Source organism: Acanthisitta chloris, unplaced genomic scaffold (assembly GCF_000695815.1).
Source record: "Acanthisitta chloris isolate BGI_N310 unplaced genomic scaffold, ASM69581v1 scaffold31789, whole genome shotgun sequence".
In the NCBI taxonomy this organism is placed as follows: domain Eukaryota; kingdom Metazoa; phylum Chordata; class Aves; order Passeriformes; family Acanthisittidae; genus Acanthisitta; species Acanthisitta chloris.
This window is the reverse complement of record NW_008690278.1, coordinates 35,144-61,246: the sequence shown is the minus strand read 5'-3', so window position 1 is coordinate 61,246 and position 26,103 is coordinate 35,144. Positions and strand designations below refer to the sequence as shown.

At 39.2% G+C, this 26,103-nt stretch overlaps 1 protein-coding gene across 1 annotated transcript; it reads left to right on the top strand.

The window, feature by feature from the left end:
* Positions 1-22,698, top strand: ZNRF2 (zinc and ring finger 2; the record flags this gene model as incomplete). Its single annotated transcript, XM_009081767.1, has 4 exons — positions 1-96; positions 20,025-20,130; positions 20,842-20,919; positions 22,060-22,698. Coding segments are annotated over 3 exons (260 nt in total), but the record flags the coding sequence as incomplete, so codon positions are not given.
* Between the last annotated feature and the right edge of the window lie 3,405 nt (positions 22,699-26,103).

The window sequence follows — 26,103 nt, the reverse complement described above, 5'->3', positions numbered from 1 at the left end:
GATTCAAGTGCCCTGTATGTTCAAAATTTGTATCTTCTGACGAAATGGATTTACATCTTGTGATGTGCTTGACAAAACCAAGGATAACCTACAATGGTAAGAAAGAAGTAAGCTGATAATTTTAAATATTAGAGTGATAACAATTCTTCACTTAATAAGATACTCTGGTAACTAGTTCAGTGGACTTAAAAATTATGTATGATTTTTGCTTGTAGTTAATTTTTTCAAAGTAATTCCTAAGAACTTGGTCTATTTATACTGCATGACAACATAATTTGCACTGTTGACTTGTTCTGCAAATATAAAATTATTCTTACTTGAGTGTGTTTGTTCCATTTTTTGCCCACAAGATCAGGTATTGGTCCGTGTGAGTTTAGTGTCCACTTAAGATATGTGGAGCTTACACGTCCTCTCACCTAATGGCATAAAGTAGTGAGGTGGGTCAGTCAAGTCTCCTGGAGGCTCTGTCAAGGACTGTTACTTGACATGCATTTGCACAGTATTCAAGAAAGTAACCTTTTCTTGAAGGAACTAAAGAACTTTCTCCTTCAGCTGATTGCCTGTGTGATACTTCATAAGGACTAGTAGATATGGATGTTTTTGTTATTTTAATTCAACTGGCCAATAGCAAATGAATCACCTTTAGTAGCTCTGTCTTTTTTCCCTACTGCTAAGCTCTTCTTCTAGGCAACCTTTCATGCAAGGCAAACAGGACTTCTGCTGTTGTTGGAATCAACCTTTCAGTCACTGTGGCTTAGACTGCCACTCAGTTCTATGGCAAGCACACAAAAAGGCTTCAGGAAACTAGGAGTAAGAAAATCTTACTGAAATCTTAGTGCTTGCTTTGGCAGAGCTGTCCTACCATCAGAAAATCTTATTTTTGCTTAGCAGTCATCAGATGTAAGAACAGAATGCAATTAGAAAGAAATTGTAGAGGAGAGGGAGTTGAACTCTTTCTGGAGGTGCACAGCAAAAGGTTGAGAGTTGGTGCTCACAGGTTTCATCAGGGAAAAATTTGATTCAATGTAAAGTAGAAATGTCATATGATGAGGGTGGTCAAACACAGTAGCAGGCACCCATAGAGGTTGTACAACTTCTGTCCTTGGAGATGATTAGAAATTAACTGAACAAGGCGCTGAGTGACTTAATCTAACGGTTCTGCTTGAAGTGAGGGGCTGGACCAGAAGACCCCCAGAGGTCCCTTCTTATTTATTGCATAACCTGCAGTTATGTGGGCCCTTTGACCCTCCAGGCACCTTGCTGTTATGGTGTTCTACACTGGATATTTTTATTGGAACAAGTCTTGAAGAATGGTTGAGCCCACCTTATTCTTTGTCTGGATAACAATAATACTGGCCCTTAATTGCAAAGATAATTTGAAATCATATTCTGAGAGTTGTGAAATCCATTTCAAAGCAAGGCACTCAGGAAAAGTAAATACTTTTTTTTTCCTCTTGGTGTTACTACACATATATTTGAGAGGGTTGACTTCATCAAACACAGGGGGCTTTTTTTCTCTTAGTTTTTCTTTTTTAGATTTAGGGCTGAGCATTTTCCAGGATAAGGTGTGTACTGAGGGATGTTCGATGTCAGAGAGAAGCAGGCTAGTCACCCCAGTCAGGGCAAGATAATGACTTTGGGATTAGTTAGGGTGGAGCAGGAGGAGGCAGACTGGCAGAGAACAAACTCTGGCACTAATCCAGTTGATGGGATGTGCACAAATTCTGAGTTGACTGACTGAAATCCTTTGCCCCTGCTGCTTCCTACACATATGTATGAGCACACTCAGCTGACTAACTTTTGTTCAAAGATACAGCAATTACGTAATGCAACCTCTCATTATCATTTGTGATGTTTGTATTGCAACAGTGCCACATTCAGACTTATTTTCCTTCCTGCACCGTTTCTCTCAGCTGGCATACTGCCGGTTGGAGCTCCTTTGGGCCATCTTGTTACCTTTGTGCAGTCTGTTAAGTCACTAAACTTCCATGTGAATGAGCAGAAGTAAAACCTGTGAGTGGCAGCTGAAGCCACTCTCTGGATAATCTGCAGCATGACAAAAGTGGTTGTGGACAATGCACTATGAGTTATTACCAGCAACATGTCATTTCTCAATTTAGGAGTATGTCTGCTGTATAGTGAGACACAAACTCATTCTAGGAAGTAGTTGTATAACCTTGAAAGGAGAAAACTGCTAAATTAGGTAGGCAGGTTTGAGAGAGACACTTACTTAGAAGAATGGTCTCATTCTCATAAACACTTAATGGAAGTGCACGCTGATCCTCGTGACTCCAGCTGGTTAGCTCCTGAAGTCATGGACTAAATCTTAAATTATAGCCTGTAGCTGGCTATTCAAATTACTGCAGCACAAAGAAATTGAGGATATGGCTTCAGAGTTGTGCAGTGCTCAGGTGTTACTTTGTGCTATGATTGTGGTCCCTTTAATGAGGCTAATGAAAGAAAATTAACTAGCAGATTGGTAACCTAAAGCTACCATAATTTCAGGCCCAGAACTGCATGCGAATGTCTATATGCACACTTTTTTTTTCTCTTGCTATTTTGCTGTTTGTCCTGATAAATCTGCCTTTTTGTCATAGGCCATAAGAAAGGCATCTCAAGTTTGTTTAAAAGAAGAAAAGATGTTTCTATCAACTTCCAAAATGGAAGGCATCTCTTTATGCTTTACTTTCTCATTGTTATTTGACCTTATGCCATACATACTCACATAGAACCAACTAGACATCATTTGCTTGGGTTGGTCACTGATCGTTCCCAGTCCTATTACTATCACCAGGAAAAATTATTTTTTTTCTTCCTTTTTTTCCTCTGAGTTTTGAAGGGAGGCTTAGACTTTGTAGGTGCTGAGATATTTAGAAACTGAGCAGTTGGACTGAACTGTGCTAATGTCTAGTTCTGTTCTGGATGTGTTTCCTCATGATATTGTAAATGGATTAGTTGTTCTTTCTAAGAAACACCAGGGAGAAAATTGTATGTATTCTGTCTTCTGAGATGAACCTTCTTTCTTTCTAAATATGAATCTGACACATGCAGTCTTCCCCAGAAAAATGTTGTAAGACTGTTTAGTTGTGATTTGAAGTTTTAAAAAAATTAATGAGCCCTCCCAGGCAATCTCTAATTGCTTTCTGAGCTACCTTTGTGCATTGCATTTGGCAGTTGAAAGGGTCAGTGAACTGCAAACTCTGGCAGCTGTCTGATTTACATGTGTTTTCTCAAAGAGAGTGGTCACAAAATTGTCCCAGTTCTATGCTGTAAGTTGTGCTGATTTTCATATAAATAAATCGGTACATTTATTAACCTTATTCTTTCAAAATCATGTGACTTGCCCGCAACAGAGATCTCATTGCTGACTCAATTTGGCTTGTAAAAGGAGCTCTTTCTTTTTTCTGTGGAACTTTGTTCCACATCTCTTAAACTACTTGTGGTGCTCACACATGAACCAGTATCTAGGCATTTTGATACAAAAGCTGGTTAAATGAATGGAATCATGAAAAAAACATTGTGGTGGTTGGCATTGCTGCCGTAAAGAACCTTCTTTTTATCAGCAATCAAAAACTTGCTTCATACTGTTGCTGAGGAGCCAGAGTAGGTCCCATGCACTGGTTAACTACAGGTTGCCAAAAGCCACTTTTATGGAGAAAGTGGGTTACTTGCTAGTTGACAGTCTTCTTTTATTTTTTTTTCCTTAAAAACTCTGCTAAAATATACTGCAGCCATACCTCTTCCTTTGAGCTTCTCCAGAATGTTAAATGAGGCCCCTTGCACCATCTTGTTTGAATTTGCCAGGGTGAGTTACATGGGGAGCCCACTTAGGGACTGCTTTGCAAAAAATGGTGCTTACACTGTAGCCCTGTATTTTGGGCAGACAGGGGTATTTGTGTGAATTTACTCAGTGCTTTGGAAGAAACTTGCCTTTAACTCCTTGCTGATGATTAGAGCTGTCTGGTGAAGTTTAGGTTTTGAATATAATTATTGTTCATTTTGTGTTGTTACAGTATTGATGCTTATTTCACTAGATGATGTATAAAAATTTGAGAAGACACAGGAACTGCTTGTAACTTTAGGGGTACCAGTTTTGGATGCTTTGTTACAAACACACCCAATCTCTTGTGAAGAAACCTTGCCGTTGGTTCTGAAGCAATTCTGTTTTTCATTTTAAAATTCCTGTGTTTGTCTCCCAGAACACTTCGTAAGACTTTATTATTTTTCTTGTTATTTAAGTGCCCCTCAGAGTGCTGGGACTAGCAGCCTGGCACCTGGCCAGGTGGGGAAGCCAGTGACCCTGGAGAGCTGGGGAGAGCCAGTCAGCTCACTAGACTGGTTGGCTGGCTTGGCGAGCCGGCCTGTCCTCTTTCAAAAGTTTTGATTGAATTAGCACATTCCTCTGGAATATTTTGGGTTTCATCAAGTCAGCACTTTCTGTTGGAATGGTGTTCTACTGGAAACTTTCTAAGCCGGTCTCCTCAAAGCCGTTTGCTCAGAGGTGGTGCTGCTTTGACATCAGCGCTGCTTTCACTCAGACTGCCCTGCATTTAATTCAGATATGGCAGTGGGTCTGACTGTTGGCCAACATATTTACTGAGGTTCATTTTAAGGGGAAAAGCTTTTGCTAGTGTGATTCAAAGAGGAAGAATGTTGAGATATCCAGTGCATGAACTGCTTTTTGCATTTTAAGGAATCTTTTTTTCCCTTACTCAAGGTAAGGACTTTGTAATTTTTCTTTTTAAATTACAGTAAGTGAATTTTTTAGACCTATCATACTAAAAAAGAGCTGGAGATCAGACATCACAGATAGCAAGGATCACAGATATGGTTTTATATTAATAGTTTATTCAGTTTCTTTGGAATGGAGAATTATTACGTGGAAAGACTGTTACAGACAGAATATTGAAAAATAAGGTAGATGTACTGAATGGAAAACGTGAGTGGAACTTGATGTGCTTTTCCTGTCTGACGATGTACTTTGTTTTCTGAGGCATTTGATCTAGCACCATGCATAGCTAGATGAATATCCCTGTGCCATCTAACTGAACTCAAAGTGACTTGGGCCACAACAGTGCAACTGATTCAGATTAGCAAGCCTGTAAAGCAGCGTTTTGTTGTGGTTTAAATACGCCATTTATTCTAAATCAGATTGAACTATTGAGTTAAACTGTGTCTTGTGAGGAAAGCATTTCTCTCTGGGACTGCCACATGCTGAGGCCTGCGTGTGAGTAAGTGTCAGAATCCTGAGCTGGAATCTGTGTAAGCAATAATCCTGCTAGAGGAGTTGCTGACATTGAAATTGCAGCTACAACATATACATTTTGTTCAAAAGTAGAGACTTGAAGACTGTCATCAGTCATCTAAAAGGACTAAAGAAAAATATTTTGGAAACATTCTTTGTGAATGGGGCTGACCTAATTTTTTCTAACACAAGTTATAAGCTTTGTTGATTGCTGTCTGTTTCAACATCTTTGGAGCAAGCTACCTGTGCCAGGACTTGTTGGGTTTATATTGCTCAGTAGAAGGGAAGCAAACCAGTATACCTTAGCCTAACATTTGGAGCACTGAGATACATGACTCTGATAGTCCTGCCCGCTGCAGTGACTTGATTGCCTTGGTGACTTCTGTGCAACAAGGGGGAATATTTTACCTAGGAGGGCTGATGCTCTCAACTGCTTTGACTGATGCCCTGAAAACTTCAGTCTGGAACGAAAGGAATTACTAGCTTCAAGTTCACTTCTCTGCCCGGGTTTCTGAGATCATCCCCTGACAGACCTTGCTAAAGGGCACCTTGCCAGTCTGCCTGGAAAAGCTTAAGCCTTCTTCCCTGTCCTCATCCTTTAATAGGACTAGACTTTCAGCAGAGCAGTACAAAATAATATTAAGGCAGATCAGTTCTTTCATTCCACTGTACCCAAGGTATAAAATTCTCCGTAGAATTTCTCAGTTCTTCCATTTTTAAAGTTTAACAAGATTCTTTGCTAAAAGTTTCTAGCTTCTTGCTCTGCCCTAGATGGTTCTGTGCTCTATCCTCAGGGATGCTGGGAAGGGAGAAGAGCATACTTTAAAAGGTAGTTTAACAGAACATGTAAAAAGACACTTATCCCATGTTTGCAGTAAAATAATGATATTTACTCTTTGTTTTGATCTTATGTACTCATGAACATCCACCAGACTATTTAGGAGGTTCATTAAGTTTCCCTGATGCTTTAAAACTGTTTTCTTCACTAGTCCTTGAAAATATGTGGAACTGTTCAACTTTGAGATTTTGTTTAACATGGTAGAACAGTAGAACATTACTATATTAAATAAAATTTTTATCTCGGACATTTGCACAGCTGTTCTTCTGTGAATTGATACAATATCAGCTCAGACTTTTCATAGCTTGTCTTGCCAATCATAGTTATATTTAAGGAGGGAATTGTCATTAAAAGGAGGGAAATTGTGTTTGACGAACTTGATTAAAATATATTCCCTTTGGGAATTGTTGGTAATGTTTGACCAAGGAGAAAACTTTTGCTGGTGTTCACCAGTGTAGGCTGAAGATAGCTACTTGTCCAAATGAGCCTGCCAAAAAGAACAAACTCTAGTTGTTTCTCTTTGTTCAGTAAACTGTATTTCCTTCCCGCCATCCCAAATCTCTCCTTCAACAGTTTTTTTTGGTACCTCATGGAAGAGCATCACTGCAAATGCAGCCTGTTACAGTTCAGGTTTGTTGGGCAGGGAGGTTGTTCCTTTTAAAGAGCAATGTTGACAAATGTCACTAAATAAAACCATACTCTAGTTCAACTTGTGCCTGCCTCCTAAAGGGGATAGGACCTGCTTCAGTGACCCCATTTCAGCCTCAGTCACTGGATCAATTGGGTCAGTCTGTGATAATGTGGAGTTGCAGCACTTTTAGAGGCTGCAGTCGCTTATGTTTCCTCCACACCCATAAACTGTCAACCCTTTGCTAAAGGGTCAGAGAAGTAAGCTGTGTTTTTGTAATGGTGTGGCTGTGAAGAAAGCTCATGAAATGGGAACACAGAGTAACAGAGAGGAAAGTACTTCCAATGTCTGGAGCAGCAGTTCACAGAACTGCCGACTGCCCCATTTATCTTGGTGAGATATAATCTTGAATGTTTAATAGTGGTGGTTAAGGTATGATTGCTTATTATTTTACTTTTCACACAAGAGAAAGGGAGATATAGATTTGTAAAAAAGCTGTGACAGTTCACTTTCAGGTTGGAGATGCTCAGTAGATGATGCTGATTTTTGTCTTTTGTAATGAAGTAAAGTTGACTTGCTTCGATCTTGCTGAGAAGGACACACTGCAGAGATCATACCTATTCATATCTTAAACTTTTCCCTGATTTGTTGTGAATGTGACTTACTCTTTTAATGAACCTTTGGAGAGAAGGATATTTGGTGGGTGAACCTCTGCATACTTTCCCATGGGCCAGGCTTAAATCTGCTAGACAGAGCTTCTTGTGACAAAGCCATCACAAATCACTCCTGGCCAAAATAGCTGCAGTGTCACCTCATACTTAGTTCTTGAGACTGGGACAACCATTTATTTTTTTTCTCAGTACATTGGAATCACCTTTATGTAAATGCATACATGTACCATGGGAATATGCAGCACTGGATAATACAGTAAAGCTTTTGACAGCTATAGAACAAGCCTGCTTGTTTCCAGAAGAAGTAGAGAAAATGGGATCATTCATGTGCTGACTACCTCAATTTTTTTCTCTTGCTTATAAGCTGCTCCTTAACCTCAGATACTGCTGTTGTCTTGCTTTTGTACTGACAGTGCTGCTAAAGTCATAAAACAGTTCTTATCCTAGAAAATTACAGATGCACCTGTGAACCAGTGCCACAAAGAACGTCTGCGGGTGACACAAGGACCGATTGAGATTGGATGAGAAGAGGACCCAATATATTGTGCTGTGTGTCATTGTATTTCTCTTATATAATGGCAGTGCAGTGCTGCCTGCAGCAGAAAGCCAAGGGACAGTTTTGTTCACTCGGTAGCAAGCGCTCACTGTGCTGTGACTCCGCATCATGTGATGCAGGCAGACAGGAGCTACCTTCCATGCCTTACACTTAATCAGTCTTTAGCTCTGAGAGGTCATTCAGAGGATGTCATAAATCGTGTCTGCAACTGCTGCAGTCTTGTGACTGCTGGGAACTTAGCTTCAGGGGAAATAATGTTCCTGGGTTTGTATGGTAATTCTGCAGTCTTTAAAGCTTATACCTCTAAAACCTTAAGATTTTACTCATTTGCCAGCAGCAAACTGACTTCTTTTTTTGTAATTGCTCTGTGGAGAGAAAATCCTTGAAAATACCCTTTTCCTAGTCTTAGAAAATAGGTTTGCTTGGCTGGATTTCAAAATAAGACTACTTGAAATTGTTAGGTTTTAAAAAATAAACCCCAGACTACATCTCACTGAGACTGAGTGATCTGTGTAGGAATTTCATGGTATTTCCTTCCCTAAATTCCTTATTGTTTTGCAGGAACTAGTACAGATTATTTGCAGACCAGGATTTTTTCTTTCTAAAGAATATAAAAGAATAAGAGGCAGTTCTCCTTGCTCAGAAACTGACCCAAGGGCAGATCAATTGAAAGTATTGCCTGAAGCACCATTTGTCATTTATTCTTCAAATTAAAATCTTGCTTTAAAACCTGCTGCCCTATGACTATTTAAATAGTCTTGTGCTTCTGAGCTGCAGACTCAACCCTTCAGTGTAGAAAAGTCAGTCCAGCTTCTGCAGGAGGTTTCAGTGTTAAAACAAACCTAACTCTTTAGAAACAAGCTGAGTGAAAATACAGTTGATGTGATAGAGTACTCTCACTGACATAGGTACAAAATACTAGATTTGCCTATTGTATCCTGCCTGGAGGAACCTCCTTGCTTCCAAAAGTTTGTGTAACTTTGTCTCATGTGGCTATAGATTTGCTCAGCTGCAGAAATAACCTGAAGTTCTAACACAGCTGAAACATGAAATACTTCACTATTGCTAGATTTAATGCTGAACTAGATTTGCAATTATGAAACCTTGTTAAAGTTTCCTCATAGAAACAAACTTCCATTTTTAACCCTGCACTAACAGCTATCTATAATTTAAAGCCATATCCAATCTTCTTCTTTTTGACCATGTTCCTCATGCCCTCCTTTCCTGTGTGAAGTTTCATTAGGTAGTCTTCATGTATAATGTTAGGTATTGGATAGTCTTTGTGAAACTAAACAATAATGTAGTATTCATTGATAATTTTTAGCCCATAAATAAAGTTTATTTGTTTGGAATGAAGAGATGGAGGGAGGAATCTTATTTTCTCCCTGGTTCCAAGGAATTCTGTTTTATTTTATGGCTTTATTAGCTGAAATACCTTGTTATCATAATAGTGTCTAATAGTTTTGCTAGCCTGTTAATTGAAAATATGAGGAGATAAATAAAACTTTATTATCATTGTAGAAATACACTGCCAGGTTGTGGGCATAAAACTTTGAATAAATACTGGAGAATTGTCATTGGGAAGTTTCAGTGGTTTTTATAACACATCTCCCATGTTAATATTTTTGTGTTATTATTTGTGAATTATGATTGATGAATACTGTTGAAATCTTATTTCACTTAATTGCTAGGATATAGAAATTGATGCTATTTGCTTTAAAATTTAAAGAAGGTTTATTGGTGGTTTTGGTTTTGGGTTGGGTTTTTTTCTCTCTTGCAATTAAAGACCCATATACTCAGTATCTTACTGGGATAGTATCTTACTGGGATAGTAATAACCTGTAGGTAGCTGTTAGCACCAGAAATGATCTATCTCTATTCTTGTTGGAATAAATTATAATACTGGATAATGGGTTAGTGAGAGAAGAAAAATGGAGATGACTTTGAAAATTCCAGCTCAATATTTGATGTTATCAGAACCTTTTTGCATTCAGACATGTTTTGCATTCCATCTTATATCACAAGGATAATTGCATTTAAAATAGGAATACCTTGTAAAAAGCAATCTGTCTGCTGTGAACAGAAAAGACAGACAAGTAAAAATTATGCAGTGATTTATATCCCTGTCCTTTGTATACACGTTAACACCAGACATTCAGTTTTAACTTGGAGAAAGCTCATCTTGAGCCTGCTGGGCAAAGCACCCTGTAGGCCTAGCGCTTGGCACTGGGTTTAATAAGCCAGACTTTATGCACACTGAGTTTTGGCACCAGTGTTTTCATTGTGTGTTGCTCAGTAATGCATCATATCTTCCCTTACAATAGTGTCTTAGTCAGACACACCTGTTCTTTCTCTCCCTCCTCATGTCTCAACCTTAGGCTCATGTCTCAACCTTAGGCCATCTTCCTTAGTGGTGCTCCCTATGCCTTCATTTTGCATCAGATCAAACCAAGCTCCTCTGCAAGCTTGCGAAGAAATGAGTCAGTTACTTGGCCAGTGTCAAAAGACTGGAAAAAAGACTTGGCAAAACTCGTTGTGCTCAGGGCACCTGCAGGAGGCCTGGAATAGAAACCTGGAAAAGGACATAATGAACAAAACATGGAATCGAATCCTTCATCCAGCTTCAAACAAGTCACCATTAAAGTAACCCATGTTGCCCAGAGTAATAGGATGGGGAACTGCATCTGAGCTGCTTCTCTTCATTCCCTCTCTGCCTCTGCTCTTCAGGGATGCTATTGCCCTACCCTTTTCTTCCATGAAGTTTTCTAATGTGCTTGCTTCATCTGCCTTATGTTAGATGAGAGTTCTTACAGATTTCGTTAGGCCAGCATGCCCCCATCACACTCTCACTTCATTGCAAACCACAAAGAATAAAACTTCTTAATTGAAAATCATTGCAAAGCAATTTTTCTGACTGTACTTTCAGTGATGGTGAATGGCTGAAGACTTGCAATTTGGAAAAACTGTATTTTTCAATCTTGTTGCTTTCCTTTTGAGTTTGGGATAAAACAAATTTAGTCACTTAAAAAGCTGACAAAGCAAAAGGAATTTCCTAACCTCAGTTGGGGATCTTTTTGTACAACCACATCAACATCCTGCACTTGCAAGATCTTATCCAGTCTAGAACTTTCCTTCAGCTTGATCAGAAACAGTCATCTTCCGTTGTACCTCTGCCACATCCATGCTTTGCCTTACTTGCCCAGTTTTTATGAACACTTCTGGTGATAGCATCCACTCTAGGTTTGGAAAAGTTGCTCATTTTAACAGGCTTACAGCATCTTCCTTCTGACCATAAAGCTATTAGAAGAGATCTGTCTCTGCACTGACTGTTATGTGAAAGGAGTTTTTCACCCTCCTCCTGGCCATGGTTGTATCTTTTCTTCATGGAATCATAAACTCAGATTCTCAAGTGATTCAGAAGAAGCTTCTATAGATAAACATGCTTGGGGTTATATGCCTGGTTGGTTGTGGTGGGGTTGTTAGTGTGGGGTTTTTTTGTTTGCTTTGGTTTGGGTTTGATTTGTTGGGGGTTTTTTAACCTTTGAAAAAGAAGTTATGTTATGCAAGGCAAGCTGGACTTCAGGCCTCTTTCATTTTGCTTGACTGTGCCCTGCTTGGTGGAAAAACTTAATTTTACCCTGATGCTCAGGGGGAACTGTAAGGTTCAGCCACCTTTGAACTGGATCTCTGGATTGCAATCCCAAGTTTTCAACAAGCCTAGACTGATTTTTCATCTATGATAGCAGTTTCTTAGTAGTGGTATGGATTGGCAGGTACATAATTAGTAGCACTTAAATATTTTGCTTTGTTTTACTCTTCAAAGATTATAAGCATTGTTTAGCAAAGAACAAAAATGATAGAAGATCTGCATGCATGGATCCCACACTGGTATTCCTTCTTGCCTGCTTAAGTTTTCTTCATCCCTGCTCTCTCCAGTTCCCTGTAAGAAACAATCCTCTCTAATTGCAGCAGACTCTTGGTCAGCAATACATGCTGGTTGCCCCTGACCATTTAATCAACCACTCCTCCTTTTGTAGCATATTAATGGTGTAAGATCCTCTTTGGTGGTAAACTCAGCCTTGAGAAGTGTAAATCATTCTTACCTGATGGAGCCAAAGGGGACTTATTTCCCAAGTGATACTCTCTTACTCTGTTGCCTAAGATAGCTTGTTTTGCTGCTGTTTGGTTTCTTGTGGGTTTGTCCCTTTACATGTTACTTTCAGCTCCTGACATTCAAGGTTAATACCTGAAAACCTGAGAAGGTTATGTATGTAATATTGATGAAAACCCAAGAAAACAGCCCAAGGGCAGCTTTCTTATTCCATGTGCTGCAATAAGCAGCTTTGTTTCAGACAGCATGTGCTGGAGTACATCGTTCATGGTGAGGTTTCATGGTGGGGCACCAGTTTCATACTGCTGCAATTCAATACTTTTTCACCCAGTCACCTCCTGATATTGTCATTTAGAAGCAGTGTTTCTGAAGGGAGAGGGAGAAACCTTGGTGTAAAACGCAGCATGCCAAGAAAAGCTGTTCAAGAGCAAGTTACCCCTTGGGTCATTCAAAACACAAATATACATCAGTTCGGTTGGAAATGAGGACTTAGTACAGCATGGGTAAGGCTGGCACAAAGTCTCTACATCATGTTTTGGAGGACAAGACTGTTTATCTGTGATTCACTTATGAGCAGGTGCAGCTCTTTGGCCTGTATCTAGAATAAAACTTGACAGTTTAAGGACATGGTACTTACAAATGTGGTGAATAGAACTTATCTTTAGAAGTCAGTGCACAGGAGAAAGTGGTTTAGCTATCTTGAGATGATTTAACATTCAAGGGCATCTCAAACTGCGAGCAGACTGATTAAACCAAAGTTGGAAATATTGCAGCTTAAGCAGAAGTTTCACAGTCAATCAGATAATTGTATTAAGAGCAAACCTTGAATCACCGTGGAAACGCATAGTCACTCTAGCAGTAAATCTCAAGACAGGAGCACAAGACGTTTCATGTCCAGTTGGGCTGATAAATTTTATCTTGTATGAATACCTATTTCACCCCAATGCTTTCTGCCAGAAGTATAAATAGGGTCTGAGAAAGCTGGAACACTGATTGCGATAGCATAGGAGTGGTTGTGGATGTTGTTGCTTAGAAGCAAGGAGCTTTATTTCTCTGACTACTTGGCCTTTTTTCAAAGCCTAGCTTTTCACTGCAAGTCCTGGGATGCAAACTGGATGTTGTCTAAGAGCAAGATATCTTAATTGGGCATTGCATTAAAGCAGTGTTATTTTGCAGACCTGTAGCTTGTATTGACACCATGTATCATACAGTTGCAGATAGATTTCCATTGTGGCCACTGAAGCAAAGCCTCTTTAACAAAAGAACTGTTTTCCTCAGTGCACAAGTCTTTATCCTCTCTCTATTAATTAGCTACCTGGATACAATTCTAATTAGGTAAACTAGACAGGCTTTTATACTCATCCTGCTCCCTTACAATGTGTTTCTATCACTACTCTTTAATTTTTAATCTGTATTCAGCAAGAAGTGAGGTGTTTGTTTTTTACCATACATACGATCATTATCTGTCTGAACAGGAAGCATCTAGCTATTTTTCAGAATTCGCTTCTGAAAGCTCAGAATGTCCCACAAAGTAAATCTAGTTCTTCAAATGTGGGTTAGCTGAGAAACAATGATAGTTCAGCAGCCACCTGCCTTTAGCTCAGATTGGGGTCGTGATACAAGTATTGCCACTTAGGTCTTATTCTGCAAGTATTTTTCTTGTACAACTTTCACTTTGTTTTATGTCCTCCATCACCTTTACTGTTGTGTTTTAAGAAGAGGGAGCACTGAAGACTGTAGGTGATGTTTGTGCAGGAAGTCTTTTGTGATGGGTATCTGTTTCTACATAGCTATCTCAGTCTTGGACCAACACTGAGCAAGGTGAGAGGGAAGGGGAAAACAAGGGCAACTCTTGGACTTTGAGTAGGAAATCGTAGCAGACTGCCATGTTGCAAGGGGTGAAGACGCCAAACTACATCCTCCCTGGCAATTCATTGCATGCTTTGTCAGTATTTGGTGAAGTGTCACAATTGTTGTAAGGGTTAGTTTGTTTTAAAGATGTTAAGTTTTTATGTGTTGTGGTGAAGGTATTTTCGGATTGCTTAAGTTCTCGGTATTACCACAGGAGTCATGCAGTGGTGTTTGGGGTTACTGTGCCTGTCTGAAGCGCACAAAAAAGTTGCAGCCTGTGCTTGTTTGATTAGCACAAGGATATTAGTTTTTTCAGCAGCATAAAAGGGAATTTGGGTTGAAGGTATTCAGGAGACCTGAATACTAAATTTCCATATGCTCAGCTTTGTGGTGGTGTGAATCCTGAAAACTATGTAAATATGGTCCGAGTAAAAAAAAATACTAGATGCTAAAAATCTTCCCTCTTTTACATCTGGTCTAGAGGAGGTGACTTGTATTGGAGCAACAAGAAATGTTTCTGGTCAAGAACCTGCTGCTGCTTCAGAAGGTGTGTTTCTTGCTGAGGGCAGTGCAGGTTTAACTTCTGGCTGTGAAGGTGCAGTCTTCATAGGTGAACCAAGCTAGTGGCTTTAGCTCTGCCTTGTTCAGTCTGCTGACAGACCCTGTAGCTTGGAAAGCTGAGTGACAAAGTAAGTGTCTGCAGTGACAACTGAGCGATCTTTCCCCTGCTGTTGAGAGCTCTGAGCACTAAACAATCAGCTCTCCTTCAGAGTGTCTTTCTGCCTCAATTTCTGAGCAGCAGCAGATGGGTGACCTGGTCACCCAAGAATGATCCCTAGCTGGAGCACACTGAATCAAGAGAGTTCCCCATTTGGCAGCCCAAATACTGAAAAACAGCTGGAATGTCAAAGAAACTGCTTGCTCTCCTAGTGCTTAGGACAGACTGGAAAAGACAGCATTTGCTTGCAGCCAGTACCAGTTTGCAGAGACAGTTCCTGAGCTGTGTGAGAGAAGCACATTCTGCATAATGGTCCCCTTTCCTTCCATTCCAATGTCTACTTCTCCCAAGAATATTAACCCAGTATAAGAAGGTGGTCCATATTATTTGTATCAGGCAGTGGCTAATATTATCTTCTTCCTTTCCAGTGCCTGCATTACAGCAGTTGATTAAATAAGATCATGGAGGGTAGGAGGAGTGGTAGAAAATACAGGTCTAGAGAGAATGACATTTGAGGGGAAAGTGAGCATGAAGAGGAGGAAAGTGTAGTAGGAAGTAGCTGGAAAGAAATGGAGAGGGGGAAACACAGATGCAGGAGAAACCAGAGAGATATAGTGAATCAAGTCAGTAACATTTAATTAATCACATACACACAGGCTTGCTGGCTACAGAATATTTAGATACCTGTGTAATGTGCAGGTCCTCTTTGACTACTTGTGATTTAAGTAAAGATGATATCAGTAAAAATATAGACTATATTCTGCAATATGAGTGAATTTATGCTGTATATGTGAAGAAAAAATGTTGGCTTCTAGATGTCTGGAACTCTACATACTCCATTTAAAAACAAGTAAGACAGTCTCTAGTACTTTACTAAGGCAGTTTTTAGTCATCAGCTTCAAAAATTCATGTGTAACAGATAATATATACTATGTAATGAAATTTTATTAATATTTTTAAACTTCTTATGGCCCTTGTTTTACCATTTTTAGTGCTGATAAGATACTGTTCAAAAGGTATGTTTTAATTAAGTTTTGGTTATATTCCTGGAAGGGTGGACTTTTCTGGTCTCCTTCACTGCTAAGTTAGTTGTGGTAGAAGCTTCCACAGATGTTTGAGGTTTTAAATTTTAGAAAAACATACAGATATTTTGAAAAATCATCATACTTGATTCAATTAAAGGTGTTTCTAACTTGGTGTTCTGTTTCCAGTGAAGGTCTAGAGAGAAAATACTGCAGCTGTAAAGCGATATCTCCCCAAATACTATCAGCATCTCCATGATTTGTTACTTGGTGTTTCTTGAGCCTGGGGCTATATCTGTGTTTTAAAAGGAAAAGCAAAAAGCAGTAGCATGAATTGTAATGACTTGATCCATAAAGTGTGTGTTGCATGTGCTTTTGCAGTCCTTAAAGAAAATTTAATCAGACATTGCCTATAATTCTAATCATGGACGAGTTAGTGGCTTTTGTAGTTGTTGGATGTATTTGAAAAAGTTATAGAAAAAGTTTTTGAAGGGTAAAGTATGTACATAATTGCCAGGATGATTGCATTTTAATTCAGTACTACCTATTTTGCTGTAGATGCAGGAGTGGAGTAGAATTTATTTTCCAGTAGAGTTAAAGCAGAATCTGAAGAGGAAATATTACTGACAACCATAAGTTAAAACAATAGTAGTAGTGGTAGTAGTAACCAGGGATAGAGGAGAGGAGGAAGAAGTACTTGAGCAGACTCATGAGGGAAATACTACGCTCTTTTGCCAGATTTCATCTTTGACACCAGTCTTTGGCTAGTGAGTACTTGTTCAAGTAGCTGGGAAGGCGGAGGAGTGTTTACCTTCTATTTGGTGCAAGGCAGATGGATGTGGGGGTGTGGTGAGTGTTTGTGTATGCACCCACATGTGGGTGAAATGGAAAAATGTGGCCTCTGCTTATTTCCTCTTCCCACTTCCATTTAGGTAATACACTCATATAAATGTTTTCATCATAGCATTGATGAAATTTTAAACTGTTTTACTGTTCTTTCTTTTGGTGAGAGAAAAAATAAAAAATAATGCGTATCTGCTGAATCACTCTGCTGCAGGAAAAGATGAAAACAAAAAAACCTGTTCAGACTGCAGTGGTTCTGTGCAAAATGATTTACAGATTTTTCCGTAACAGATACGTTTAAAAAGTCATTGTTAAATGGCCCTTAAACTGACTTCCTTCTGATATAAGTCAGTGTTTGTACAGGAGAGTGCTGTATGAAACAATGAACAAATTCTGACTGGATCCTGGTCTAACAGGATTATTCACTCCTTTTTCTTTATTTGGGATTGATGATCCGAATCGCCTAAAATGGTCAAAAAGTAGTCAGACCCGAAGTGTCGTAGGGCCAGGAAGGATTTGGTTTTGCTGTCATCACTCTATGTGTGTAACTGGTTATGAGCTTAATTACATAGGTTTGGACTCTGTTAATGTGCAGTGCCAAGTTACATGTGGGCATTTATAGCAGTTGGGTATTTTGTACTCGTTCCCTCAGTATTTATGCATGAGAGCCTAGTAGGATTCATGAGGTTAACACAAGAAGTAGGGAATGCTGACTCCTTGTTAGTCTAGAGGAAGAGGAGCATTGAAACCTGTTAACAAAATCCCTTTTGCAGGGGTGGCAGAACTCCACTGTGTTTCCGAGGCCCAGTCCACGCCAGCCGTCATCAGTGTTCACACCAGCTCCCTCTGGCATGACTGGGCAAAGCCCAGTGTGTGCCTGGTGGCTTATCCCAACCAGAAAACCTGGGGTGAAGCCAGGGAGGGTGGCAAGCTGTTTGCCAGGGACTTGTGTGGTAGAGCCAGTATTGGCAAGAGAGGAGAGTACAGGAGTACTGGGGGGGGGAAAAAAGTGTCAGACACTTAGGCCAGGGCTGGTGGGAGATACAAATGTTTAAATTGGCATCATGCCCTAACGTTAGCCAAAAGGTGCAGAACCTTGTTAAATTGCTCAGCGGGAGTTCAGACCCAAGCATTGTGCTTTATTCACCATAAGCCAGATATGTACAGTAGAGAATGATGGGAAAGCAGCTCACAGGAATGCTTTCTTTTATAAATTGTATTTTTATCAGACAGCTTTTTAATTTCTGTTATCAAAGCTTGACTAAATGCTTCCCTCTCAAGAGTGCTGAGGGAGCGGGACTGGTTTAATTCACTGGAGGTATCTTAGTGCCATTCGTTTTTGGGTCCTGATAAAGAGACTCCATGGAAAAAATTACGTTTATGAAGTATGCTCTGTGTACATGATATATACTTGAATTATTAATGGCACTTCTTCTTCAACTTAGCTGCGGGAAGAGAACAAGTCTGCTCATAGGACTTTTGGCAAAGTTCTTGCACAAAGAGGCAGTCTAGGAGGGTAGTGTCTGAGAGCCTCAGGCAGAGATTAGTATCTCTGCAGCAGGACAATGCTGTCTGGAGAGTCTTTGCCTCCTGGTGTCAGCTGTTTTAATTTCTTTTTGTTAAAAAAAATCTACCATAAAAAAAACCCTCAAGGAAGTATTTATTCTTAGCACCCTCTTCTGGGCAAGTTGACAAGTTCCTAAAACCTTTTGTATTGTTTTAAATTACTTTGTTTCTTAAGTCCCCCTAATATCCTCAGAAGCTTACAGCTTCTGATAGAACAACAGAAGCAATTTCTTGATAGGATGCCTACCAATAATGTTACCATGTGTAAAATACATTTTTCTTCATTGTGGTAGATATATATTGCTTGTGGGTTTGGGGTGGGTTTTTTGTTTTGTTTTAAATATTTTTCTTTATATCGGTTCACTTCATATCAGACATCTTTCACATCTCTGCATAAAGGTGCCACATGCATGGCATTATATAGTATTATTTTTAGCATAACCAACTAATATAGCAGAGATTGAAATAAGCACTGTTTTAGAAACACAAGCACCTGCAAGACAGCTTGCTGTCATTTAAGGGAAACAACATAGACCTAATTTCCTTTCACTTTTTGCTGCTATGATAGTTTTTTAGTTGTCTGTCATTTTCTGTGTTTGGAATGCCAGCCCTGAGTATAGGAGCCACTGGGGAGAACAGCATAGAACCTCTGGTTTTTCTGTCATACCTGGGAATGATACTCTTCATGAACAGTCACTGTAGGCTCCTTTTGGTAAAGAAGGGGAAGCTATTCCCATGAAACTAGGAAAACCTGAACACATGGACTTTACTCTGCCGAGTGTGCACCTTCCTGATCTGCTAGAGGTTGCCAGCTTGGTTGCTACATGGTCCCTTGTTGGGAGTGCTCTGTGGACTGTGTGAGGTTGTGTCTAATTGGGACTTTTAATCTGCTTCTGGCAAATGGGCCCTTACATGATCTTCTGTTTTGCTTCATGCTAAAACTGAATTCTGCATCCCACATTCTGGCTAAGAGAAGTGTCCAAGAGAGGAGGTTTTTATTAAAAATAATGTTTTCCCAGAAACTTCTTTTGAAAGCCAACTCTTTTGCATTCCTAGTAACTTACTTTTTCTTCCTTTGTTATGGGACTTGGTAATGCTGCAAAAAATTCAGTGTCTCCAGGAGTTTAGGGTCATTAGAGCCATACAGCACTGATCTTTCCCTGATGGAAGTCTCCCATTCCTACAGCTAACAGTTGCATACTTTACATTGAGAAAAAGGGTGGATGAGACTGTGAGAAGAGGATGAAGGTGTGAAATATGAGTACCAGCAAGGCTGGTAAAAGCAAGCCAGATGTATCGAAGAGAGATGAGTAGGAGAGTAGAGAAAACAAATGATAGGCTAAGACTTTAAAAGTTAGGAAGAACTTTGCCTCGTTATTTACCTACAGTGCCTTGTCCGGAGAAATGGTATGTTCCGGCTTGAACTTAACCTCCATAGTGAAAACTGAGCATGGGGAAGAAGATACAACTAAGAAAAACCCACCTAGCATGAATCCTCAGAGCAATCCAGGAGGTATTATATACCATCTGTATTAAGAACCCAACCTCTCGGATGTTTAGCTGTTAGGGTCAGCAAGTACTATGTGTGTCTGTGTGGTTCAGAGTGCAGGTTTCTAAGCTCAGATGGTGCAGCCTGTGTGATGGGTTATGGACCTGCTGGAAGAGTATGAACTCCAAAGGAATACTAACTGTTGGTTATGGGTACCCCTTTTCTCCATATAGGCATCTTCCTACAGGACTTCATTTTGAACTATGGTGGTGGTGTTCAAGCAAGAAACTGAATGATAACCATATTTTAATTTGAGCTCCCAAGAGGACTCCATCATGAATCTTCAGTCAGCTGGTGTGTCACTGGTTCTTACCTTGACAAGGCTTTCAGGAGGACAAGAAATACCATCTTCTGTAACTGTGCTTGATGTTCAGAATAAAGAATTTTTTGCTTGTTTAACCATTTAACTTTGTGCTCTTTCCTCAGAGGATGTGCTGAGTAAAGATGCTGGGGAGTGTGCAATATGCCTGGAAGAGCTGCAGCAAGGAGATACTATAGCACGGCTGCCTTGCCTCTGCATATATCATAAAGGGCAAGTATTCCTTAGGATGGGTATAAAATTTCAGAAGGTTACATTTACTGGGTAACTCCTCTTAAGGGCTGCTTAAAGGAGCTCTAAATCTTAGTTGCTTTTTACATTTAAAAAACAAATGACAAAGGAACAACAGCAGCAACCCTAAAAATGTTTTATTAAATGACATCTTTCTGCTTCTGCACCAACTTAGTTGAAGTAATTTTCCCTACTATAGTGTTATTGTTGTAAAATCACCTGTATTGGGGAAGGAGTGCATGTCACAGCTAAGGAGCTTAGGTTGTATGTGTGTAAGTTTTGTCAAATGCTAATAGATATGGGGAGGAGAGGGAGGAATGCTTCTCAAACCTGTTTCATATTTTGGTTTCACAAGTGTCTGTGACTATGAAATGAAATGTCAATGAATTATGTAAGAAAGATTATAGTGTTAGTAGTGAAGCAACCTGTGTATAAGAGCTGGATTGTAAAATGCTTCTGTAGAAAATTTTAACACAAAATATAGTTTTTCAACAGTGTTTAACATCCAAATATTATTGTGGTTTGGGGTTATTAAATTTTCCAGTGATATGTGTCTATACATATACTTCTTTGTATAATATAAAATCCTACTAGTCATTGAAAATATGAGAAACCAATTTATATTTATATCTTACTGCTAAATGTTACTGATATTCATGTCTATTGTTTTCATTTTTGTCTTGTATCCAACAGCTGCATAGATGAATGGTTTGAAGTAAATAGGTCTTGCCCTGAGCATCCATCAGATTAAGACAAGATTCATGTTCTTAGGTAATGCTTATTTTTAGACATGTACATTTCAACAATAAATGTCTTGATTATCTGAAATAAATCTTTATGCTAATTTTTTACATTTGTGAATTTCATACTTTGTCCCAGAACTGCAACATTAATTGTTAAGCATTGATATATATTGCAATGTGTAAAAGGTTTTTGCATCCTTACATGGCAAGGTCTGAAATGATGTGTTCCAGTTTTAGTACTGGAAAGCAGCAAGTCAGTGCCAATAAAGCTTTAGCATTAACTTTTAAAGGGTATTTTTCCATGGAAGTGAAACAAACTTAAAATAATACAGTTGTGTGCTTTTGGGTTGTTCCATGAGTACTGGCATTTATTTCTGATGGAAAGCTTTTGGAATCATATGAAAAAGCTGAAACTAGGTTTTTTCAAAACTCCTTTCATGTTAATGCATTCCAGAACATTTAAAATATATAAATAAATAAATGTTGACATATCTCTAGCCATCCCATCTCACAGAGGTTCAACATGTTTCCAGCTTATGTTTTGTGTTAATGATTGCAGATCAGCAATCATTGTCAAAGGTTTAAAGGATAGGTTTATTCTTTTAGTTGACTCGCTCAAATACTGTATCTTACATTAAACTACTGCCCCTAAGCATTGCAAAACGCACTAATCATCGCAAGTCTTAGAAAAACAGAGATATCTGAAATTCTGGCTGGCAGCTGAGGGTTTGGTTTTGTTGTTCTGAGAGAAAATTTAAAAACTAAAGTCTTCATTACTGGCATTTATTTGTGCATTTGTTTCATACTGTTTAATGAGTTTGTGTTGCAGGGGTAGCTAAGAAAACCTGAAGGAAAGTATCCTGCTATAGGGATAATCATTTTAACCTCAGGGCAGTGTAACCTGAAATTATTAAACAAACATGTTTCCTACAGTTCTCCCAACTCCTGATGGTGGCAGAAGCCCACATGCTGTTCATGAACACCTTTGTACATGTTCATGGGTGTCTAGCATCTTGTTAAATTCTATTTGCTTTTTTTTCCACCACAGAGATGTGGGGGCTTAGGAAGAAGGGGAAGGAAAACACAGTGGTTGTGCTCATGCTGTTTTAGTGTGTGCTATACTGAAAGAGCTGAAATGATGGTACTTTGTCTTCTGCTTCTCCGACAGCTGCTTCCACTGATCAGAAAACATAGGAGATGTGAGGTTCCCTTGCTGAACACAGCGTGCCTGGCTTGAGACTTACAGTTCTTTGTGGCTGAAAAAGGCAAAGATGGACAGTGACACGGAGAAAGCATCGCAGACACCGGTTACTTGCCAGTAGTGCTCAGTATACCAAACACTCATGCAAAGGACACACAGGGATTTTGAAAATGCTGCACATCCTGTAACAATCGACTCCCCACAGACATTACTGACACTATTTTGTATCGAAGGCCAAAGTTCCTAATTTCAGCCTAACTCGTGGTTCTGTGAAGAAGCTGGTTATTGGACGTGTTTCCTACCGCCTCGGGTGGAAGCGGAGACGTTCGATCCGTGCTCTCTGAGACCCTTGCAGGAGGACGGCCCCGGATTTGAGTGGGAACGTTTTCACCTTCTCATTGGCTGAAGAATAGTAAATGGCAAACTAAATAAAATCTAACAGTGTGACCTTAATTTACCGAATTCACACCCTGTTTTACGTTCTTCACTTTTTTTCAAGAACAGAAAACATAAACTGCTCTGCGTAGGAATACTGTATTTCAAAATTTTGTAACTAAACCTTTGTCACAATGCAGTCCAAAGAGTAAAACCAAGACAGGTAACTAATTTATATTGATCAAGCTGTATGGATTGTTGAAATCTGCACATTGTATTGCTATTTAAGTAACTAAAACTTCTCTTTTACTGCTTGTGAGTAAAAACGACAAAAAAAAATGCAGCAAAGCAAAATCTTACAGCTATGCAACTTTTTTTAAAATAGGAAAAAGAAAAGAATTACCAATTTTAAGTGCTGCCAGTTAAGGTAATTTGTTTAACGGGTATTTTTTTAAAGATGTTTCAGGTAATTATTTTATTGTACTACTCTCATCTCCAGGCTGCCTCCTGAGGTGTAAATGAATAACTGCAAATATGGGCACAGCGAGAGGATTTTATAGGCATGGGCGGGATAACATCGAGGTGGGATTTGTGTTTCATTTTTTAAAACATGCGCCAGTTCATGTTTCCTTGTTTGAATGTTTTTTTTTGATGGCAGGATCTGTAGTACTTTGCATCTAAACCCTTGGTCTCTTCATGTGGAGACCAGCATTTTGACAGCATGGTTTGTTTTGCTTGGTTTTGTTTTTTTTTTAAATGCATCTACATTTGTTTAATTTATTATTACTTTACTGTATTATACTGGTATAACCAGGGCTCCACAAAACACAGGATGTCTCTGGGTGGGTGCACCAAGTAAAACTGTGGATAAGTATTAGTTCCCATAAAGTATCACAGTTGAAAAAAGCACAGGGAAAAAAGACAATAAACTGGAACAGATATCAGGGCTTAGAAGCATACATTTTATATAGAGAAGTAATTGTAGTAGTTTCTGAATTTCACAGCACAGGGAAGAGTTTATGAATATTTATTTTGCAACAACATTTTTAGTGAGTTTCAGTAGTCAAAATAAGTTGTACAACACTTTGAACGTTTTTCCTTGTACATAAATAATTCTGGTTTTCTTTTTTTTTTTTTTTTTTTTTTGTTTAAGTATACATTTCTCTCTGTTGCTACTGTGATTCATATCAAAAAGGGCAAAGAACAGGAGCAACTGCTGCTATCTGGAGAACAAATGCAGTGCATGTTCCTAAACTCTGTCTTGCTTGAAGAGCAGCTCTTCCCTGATAACATTTTCTCCTGAATGTTGCTCTGTAAAATGCCTTTGTTATGCTGCAAATCTAAAGGAGTCCAAACTAGATAATTGTCGTAATTGCCAGTGCAGTTTCTACATTTTGGGGCTTGCATCACTGGTTTCAGCTGAACCTGTAACTATGGGGCCCTGTTGTATTCTCTTTTTCAGTGGGAGCAGAATCATTTTGTCACACATTCAATTCTGTAGTCACATCAAATGTACAGTTGTTCCCTGTACAGAGTCCTTTTTTGATGAGAATATTTGTGTTGCCTTGTATTATCTGGGGGGAGGGAGGAAGGGCATGAGGAATTATAGCACCTGTAATATTCCAGTAGTGGTGTTGCCTGCAGGCACACTTTTCCAATGTTTTCAATTCCTGATATCTTCTGAAAGTAAAGCTTTTGCATTTGCATTGATTCAACGTTTGCTGTTGGCTTCATGCCTACAGAAACTCACCTGTAATATTGTAAAGGGGGTAGGTCAGTGTTTTGGTGTCCTGTGCTTCCGAGGTCATAGATAACCTTTGGCATGGGGATTTAGTAGGTAAATATTATAAACATAAATCTGTTTACAACTTGAACTCAGTTTTGGTAGTTCATACTCCTAGTTCATTTACTGTTTTTTTCCAAAACCTTAATTTTCTGTGTTCTGATGGAGGTAGCTGATTTAAAGACCCAGCAGTTATCACTGTTGTCCTGTGTTCAGGAACAGTGCTAGAGAAGCATCACACCGATGAGTGGCTTTGCAGGCAAGAGTCCATTGCTGCTTCCATCAGCACAGTAGAGCAGCAATAGCTTGGATTATTTGAGGAACTGATACGAGGTCAGCCTTAGTTTGGCATTCTTGGTATCCATAAATCTCTTCTGAAAGACTATGGGAGATTTTCTAGTATCAAAACCTGTAGCACAGACCAAATCTGGAATGACCCCGGAAGCACGAGAGTGATGCTTGGGTTTGAAAACACCTGTGGAAACTCACCTGAGTAAGCTTTCTGTCACCAGCTTTGTCAGTCCTTTGGTGGTGACCATGCTGTAGGCATAGCTCTAGTCATAGGCAACATCCTCATTTTAAAAATGTCCTCACAGGGCTGCCAAGTCATTGTGCTTCAGAAGGGGAAAATAAACACCAAACAAGTCCTGTGTCTTGATCAAGGAATACCACACTTGTCCACAAGAAGCAATAACTTAAATTACGGTGCGATATGCTTCTTTGCCTGTAAATATCTTGAGATTGCCAATTCTGTGCTGTTTCAGAGTATGTTCTGTCATCTGGCCTATATCTTCCCTTAAGTATGTAAAGGTGTGAAATAATTCCCATACTCAGGTCTGCCATAAACATGCTGCTTGCCAGCAGGGGAAGAGTAGACTCAACACTGTCTTGAAATGTGTGATTTTTCTGAACTTGTAACATACCCATGTCTCTTCAGTAGCAACTTGTGTTTTGAAGTTCATAGTGGAGGTGGCTGTGAGTTGGATTGTATATAACTGTATCCCATACAATACCAAGAGAGTCACACTACTGTCAGCACAGGACACCCTTTGTCCTGTCTCTTATAAATCAGTATCTCTATAATAACACTTCCCTTTCAAAGGAGGTAGCTAATTTTCTTTCAGTGTGTACATTCAACAATGAGTTCAGTGAGATGTAAAAGCAACAAATATGAAGCACACCACAAATTTGTGGTTTTTTATTTTTGGGAAGAATAAAGCTGAAAACAGATGGTCTTATTTGTAATGAAGTTAGCTGTCATATTCAAGGGTAAGTGTACTGCAGTATTTTGAAATGGAAAACATGTAGGTGATGTGCAAAGACGTGGGTGGATACTTGTGACCTTGGTTTTATCCCTGCCCCACTCTCCCCTTTATGATGTAAAGGGGGTTTATGACTGAATCTCGAGATTTATACATTTATCCTACTTCATAATGTTAGGAACACTGGCTTTTTACTTAAGCCTTTCTGCTGACAGGCTGGAGAGCTGGTAAAATGGACTCCCAGAAGACTAAAATCTCAGCACATATGGGAAGTACAATTTTTATTCAGAAATGTGGATGCTTGGTGTTTCTGGATGGATAATGTCTAATACATAAGATGTGCTTATGGATGCTTTTAGTATGCTGCCTTTTCCATGTGAGGGCTTCCGAAACCTGCTCCATTTCTGTGTTTCACCAAAAGCAACAAACTTGGTGCTTGGATATTACTGTTCTCTCTATGTAAACAGCGGCAAAGCATATGTTGGTTTTGATACAGGCCATGATCTCTCTGAGTTTCTGTGGATTTTAGCTGCTTTCCCATATTGAAACAGAATACGTGTGTGCAATTTGGTATTGTTGTTTTGTACCTAC